This window comes from Triticum aestivum, chromosome 4B (genome assembly GCF_018294505.1).
Source record: "Triticum aestivum cultivar Chinese Spring chromosome 4B, IWGSC CS RefSeq v2.1, whole genome shotgun sequence".
NCBI classification, from domain to species: Eukaryota; Viridiplantae; Streptophyta; class Magnoliopsida; order Poales; family Poaceae; genus Triticum; species Triticum aestivum.
This window is the reverse complement of record NC_057804.1, coordinates 616,714,396-616,720,128: the sequence shown is the minus strand read 5'-3', so window position 1 is coordinate 616,720,128 and position 5,733 is coordinate 616,714,396. Positions and strand designations below refer to the sequence as shown.

The following is a 5,733-nucleotide window of genomic DNA, read 5'->3' as shown; positions in this document are numbered from 1 at the left end:
TCTTCTGGAGATTAAGCTTGAGCGGGAACTAGTAACCGTCTTAGACTCGAGACGGAAAGATCCCGAAAGCTATGCGGACATGACTGAAATGCTCAGCAAGTAAGTTCAATCGATCATTATCGCATCATATCGGCAACTTTTTGTTCATTTCCTGATATCTCAAGTAATAATTATTATTTTCTTTGTCTTGCAGGGTTTGGAAACAGTTCACCGCAGAAGCTCCGGGACTGCCGAAGGAGCTGCGGACATACCCGAAAGTAAGTACTACTGGGCTAGCTTGTTGCGCGCATCTCCCGTTGATTCTATAGCTATACTTTCATCAATGTCATTTATAATGCTTCATTATCAGTTTGATTGACCTCTATTTCTCGTAAAGTGCTTGTCGCAGGAGGAAGGGAATGATTTCTGTGGATACTACGTGTGCGAGTTCATCCACACCGCGACTTTGAAAAACAAGCGGGGCTACTCTAAAAGACAATATGAAGTGCGTAAGCAATAATATTCACAATTTCATTTTATTACACCATCATTTCTGTTGAGTTTCATTCATATATATGTATTAATTAACCCTCTTTTTCAAATTAGACGTGGCAGATGCGGAATGAACTCCTAGAACCAGATCGCATGAAAGCAATTCAAGAGGAATTGGCGGGATTCTTTCTTGACCACGTCATCAGTAAAGCCGGAGAATACCATGTGGAAATTGATTTAAAATGCTAGGGGTTTGTAATTAAGAGATCTTATACATATTGTACATGTATGTAGCCAGTAGCGTCGGATACATGATACGAAAACTTGTTGTTCGACCAATCTCTCGGAGAAGGAGAGGTCGATCGATCACTATGCATGACGAACTTCTGTACTGAATGGTTCTCTCGATCACTTATGTATATATAGTACGTAGCGTCGACCAAGCACGGACATAAGAGAGGACATTTCTCTCTATTAATTAGCTAGCTAACACAATATATGAAACACCTAAATTAACCCCCCAAAACCCCCAACCTCCCCTCCTTTAAAAAAAACAAAAACCCCAGCCACTGGAATGCTGACGCGTGGATGCCTTTTGGTCCCGATTGGAGCCACCAACCGGGACCAAAGGCCCCCTGACTTGGCTCGGCGCACAGGGCCACGTGGAGGCACATTGGTCCCGGTTCGTGTTTGAACCGGGACTAATGGATGGAGGTATTAGTAACGACCCATTAGTCCCGGTTCATGAACCGGGACTAAAGGCCCTTACGAACCGGGACTATTAGGTGTTTTTTTACTAGTGAGTAGGTGCCGGACGGACGCACGCGGACGCCGCGGTAGCCCGAACCTCCCCGGCGGCGAGGCGGCATGGTGGCGCGGTGGTGTCATATCGGCGGCGAGGAGAGAAAGCAGTAGAGGGAGCGAGAGAGCGGCAGAGGGCGCTGCAATTTTATAGGCGCGCCGGACACGGTCCGCCAAATTTAGCGTGCGAGCTGCCGCCTTTTCCCCGCGCGCGCAATCGTTTTCCCCACGCGCTAGTTTGCTGTCACAATTGAGCGCGCGAAAACGTCCCGCTCGCTCGCGCTAAAAAGTCAGTTTACCGCGTGCGTTAAAATAACAGTTTACCCCGCGCGTGTCTTTTGACGCGGTTGTTGGAGATACTCTTAGGCCCTTTCCTTGTCAGCAGGCCGCCTTATAAAACGCTGACCACGCGACCAGCCCACCCGCCTACGATCCGCGCATGTTCGTCAAAGATCATTCACCCCCACCGCCCTCCTCGCTCGCGGAGCTCACCGGCCGGCCGTTGGCGTCCAAGAGCAGGCACATCAGGTAAACCATCGATCCTCCTCCTCCGGTTCCAAACGTCGAGCGAACAGAGCAATGTTCCAAGTCGTGTAGATGCCGACATCTTAGTTTAGTAGGAGTAGTCGTTTACTTGTTGTAACCGTCCTCGCTCCCCTCGCCTTCCCCTTGTCCGTCTCCGCCTCAATCTCCGGCGGCGTGCGCGAGCGGGCTCGATCCCCTCCTCTCCAGCCCCAGGTGCGACAGAGCTTAGGTTTGGACAGATACTCATGATGCTTTGAATCCCTCGTCCCACCGCTAGCTGCTTCTCCTTCTGTGACTTCGTTGCGAATTTTGAGTTTTCCGTCCATGGATTACAGCCCCAATCAGGCAATCAGCCAGTATGATTTTGTAGTGCTTTCTTCCTGCAAGTGTTCAAATTGGCAAAGAACTGTCCGGTGATTTGGTTCTGCGACCAGACCATCAATGTTTTGTTTTGATTAGGCGTCTCTATTTCAGCATGTTATAGACTTGAGTTAAATGCATTTTCTGTTCATTCTTTTTTGAAATTTGCTAGCTGTGGCCATTTGCTGGAGTTACTCTGCCCCATGTTGTTCACATAAAGGAGGAAAGTTCGTGGTCTTATCTAAAAACGCTATCATAAGTTTGTAGGCATTAATCTTTTTGAAAGTATCAATACATAGCTGAATGTTGACTTTGCCATAGCTGACCTTTTCATAGCTGAGGCCTGAGGTCATCCATTATAGTAGTATCAGTAATGATGTGGTCTAGATGTGCCTTTTTTTGGAACTGCCTAACAAAATATAATCCAGTTGCGCTTAAGTTCTGTAAAACTAATACCTCTGTCATGTGCAAATATCCCTTTTTGGATTGTGGTTTTAATATCTGTTGTTCTTGCAAACCAATACCTTTGCAAGTTTTACCTTTCACTTCTACCTGTGGTAGTTTTTGTCGTATACGGGCAACAGAGTTAGATGAATGTTGATGCAATTTTATTGAATGAATGTGCTGCTTCAGTTTGTTCCCGCGACCAATTGCGGCAGATCCCTACCCCTTCACATATATTTTTTCACTAGTTCTAGTAGGAAATGCACATGAGAAATGTTGTTCTTATAGCATTGCATATCAGTAAATCATGCACCACCATTGTACGTGTGTATTGACTCAAATGCAGTTTTTAGATGGACAGCCATACTAATTCATCATCGCCCCACGAAGTAACAATGGACATCTCATCGGCATCCGGGAGCAAAATGTGCAGAGGTGCTTCTTGCGACTTCGCCGACTCCACCAACACCTCCAAAGACGCAAAGGAGAGGTCCGCGTCCATGAGGAAGCTCCTGACCGCCGTGATCCTCTGCGTTATATTCATGGCGGTCGAAGTGGTTGGAGGCATCAAGGCGAACAGCCTTGCGATCTTGACCGATGCAGCCCATCTCCTCTCGGACGTCGCCGCCTTCGCCATATCTCTGTTCTCCCTGTGGGCAGCTGGTTGGGAAGCGACGCCTCGGCAGTCGTACGGGTTTTTCCGTATAGAGATTCTTGGCGCACTGGTCTCTATTCAGCTCATATGGCTCCTCGCCGGCATACTCGTCTATGAAGCTATCATGAGGCTCGTCAATGGAAGCGGGGGCGAGGTGCAGGGATCCCTCATGTTCGCGGTATCAGCTTTTGGTCTGTTCGTTAACATTGTGATGGCAGTGCTGCTTGGCCATGACCATGGGCACGGTGGCCATGGACATTCACATGATCATGGCCATGATCATGGTGACTCGGAGGACAACCATGGGCATGATCATGAGCAGGGCCACGCACATCACCATGAGCACAGCCATGGCAGTTCCATCACCGTCACAACTCATCATCACTCTCATTCAACCACCGGACAACATCAGGATGATGCCGAGGAACCGTTGCTCAAGACGGCTAAGGAGCCTCGCCGCCGTAACATCAATGTACACAGTGCTTATCTGCATGTGATCGGTGACTCCATCCAGAGCATCGGCGTGATGGTCGGAGGGGCTCTCATCTGGTACAAGCCCGAGTGGAAGATCATCGACCTCATATGCACCCTCATCTTCTCCGTGATCGTGCTGTTCACCACAGTCAGGATGGTTCGGAACTTGCTCGAGGTTCTGATGGAGAGCACGCCCCGCGAGGTCGACGCCACCAGGCTCGAGGGCGGCCTCCTTCAGATGGAAGGCGTGGTTGCTGTCCATGAGCTGCACATCTGGGCTATCACGGTGGGGAAGGTGCTCCTGGCGTGCCATGTGACCATCGAGCAGGATGCGGACGCTGATCAAATGCTTGACAAGGTCATTGGGTACATCAAGGAAGAGTACAACATCGGCCATGTCACCATTCAGATCGAGCGTGAGTAAGGCCATTGTGCTTCCTACACTTGATTCGGGTGTTGGTTTTCTGTTGTGCTTCTTGTGTGAATGGGTCTGGATTGACAGTCATCATGGTTCCTGATGCACTGCTGGTGGTTCGTCCTTGCAGTAGTCCATTTGGCAAAGTTTTCATGGCGCTGAATGTGCAAGGTTTTCATGGCAATGGGGTTTGATTTAAGTAATTATATTCAGATGACATTGGTTTTGTATCGTTTTGGTGGCATTTAATCTGTAGCCTCTTAATCTAGTACTATAGCTTCGAGCCAAATTCGACCCCATTTCAATGCAAACTAGGCTCCATCAAATAACAGGATCCATGCATGTTGTGAATTGGGCAGCAGGATATACATAGTCCCAGATAATTACTGCGAATAGGATTTAACACACACACACACACGCGCGCGCGCGCGCACACACACACACAGCCCTCAAGAGTCAGGACATGCATACAGCTTTTAGCAAAATTCGACCCGGTTTCAACACAAACTCGGGTCCATCATAGAACATAATCCATGCAAATTTTTTTTTGCGAAAATACAGGATCCATGCATGTTATGGATGCTTCCAAACACTAATCAAAAATTGCGTGCACCATTATTCATTGGCAGTTCGAGTTGGTCAATGTGCCTTCTAACTGCAATGCATTCCAATAGTTATTTCTAATGATCTGAATGATTTGCTCGTGGATATCAACACGATTGGTCATCATGATGAGGGTTCCCGTCACCGAATCAATCTTGGCACCTAGCTTCAAGCTCTTGACCATGTTCATTATCCACAACTCTCCTTCATCATAGGTCATGTTCATCTTCCGTAAGGACGCCGGTATTGATGCAGTGATGTATACGGCGGTAATTGACACAGATGAAAAACCAATGATTTTCAAGAAACTCGTCTCAGAGAAATACTTATGTGATTCCTACATGGAAAACATTAAAATGTGCAACACACTAAGATGAAATGAGAGATAACAAGTAGCAGGAAATGAAATATATTTGTCAACCATCAAAACGGGATAACAATATTAACAATGAAAATGGTAGATTCATCAAAACAAAAATACTCGATTACATGAATATTTCAACCATTAAAATTACTCCAAAATTTGATAATGTATTTCAGCATTAATAAGTTTCACATACTCGATCCAATATTGCCAAAACCCTACTCGTTGTACCTAGCATAATACCTACCAAATCTAGGTGTTAGTGCCTTCCTTGAAGTATCCAAAGCTCCTATCCAGGATTTTCATAATTTGTAATTAATAAAATTATTTACAGTAAAACCACTTTGTGAATAATACAATTATTTATACTAAACATTTATATTTCTTAATAATTTATCTTCTGTCAAAATCAAAATTATTTTTTTTCATAAATTTGAACTATATTTTTTATAAGAGTTATGTCAGTGTTTTTAAAATACATTGCACCTTAAAAATATATGTAAACCAATTCCTCTTAAATGGATAAAATGCATGACATCTCACATTAATTTGTGGCACTTGAAATGTGGTGTATTTGTAAGTGTATGTATCCTTACCCCGCAAAAAAAAGTGTATGTATCC

At 45.6% G+C, this 5,733-nt stretch overlaps 1 protein-coding gene across 2 annotated transcripts; it reads left to right on the top strand.

Annotated features, from left to right (window-relative positions):
- The first annotated feature begins 1,661 nt into the window (after window positions 1–1,661).
- LOC123089412 (metal tolerance protein 1) lies at window positions 1,662–4,329 on the top strand. 2 transcript variants are annotated; one of them, XM_044511096.1, is made up of 2 exons: window positions 1,662–1,800; window positions 2,948–4,329. In XM_044511096.1, the coding sequence occupies exon 2, from the start codon at window positions 2,955–2,957 to the stop codon at window positions 4,152–4,154; it is 1,200 nt and encodes a 399-aa protein (XP_044367031.1). In that variant the 5' UTR covers window positions 1,662–1,800; window positions 2,948–2,954; the 3' UTR covers window positions 4,155–4,329. The 2 variants fall into 2 exon arrangements, with proteins under 2 accessions (XP_044367031.1, XP_044367032.1); XM_044511097.1 differs by having other exon boundaries at window positions 1,715–1,800; window positions 2,955–4,329.
- The last annotated feature ends 1,404 nt before the right edge of the window (window positions 4,330–5,733 follow it).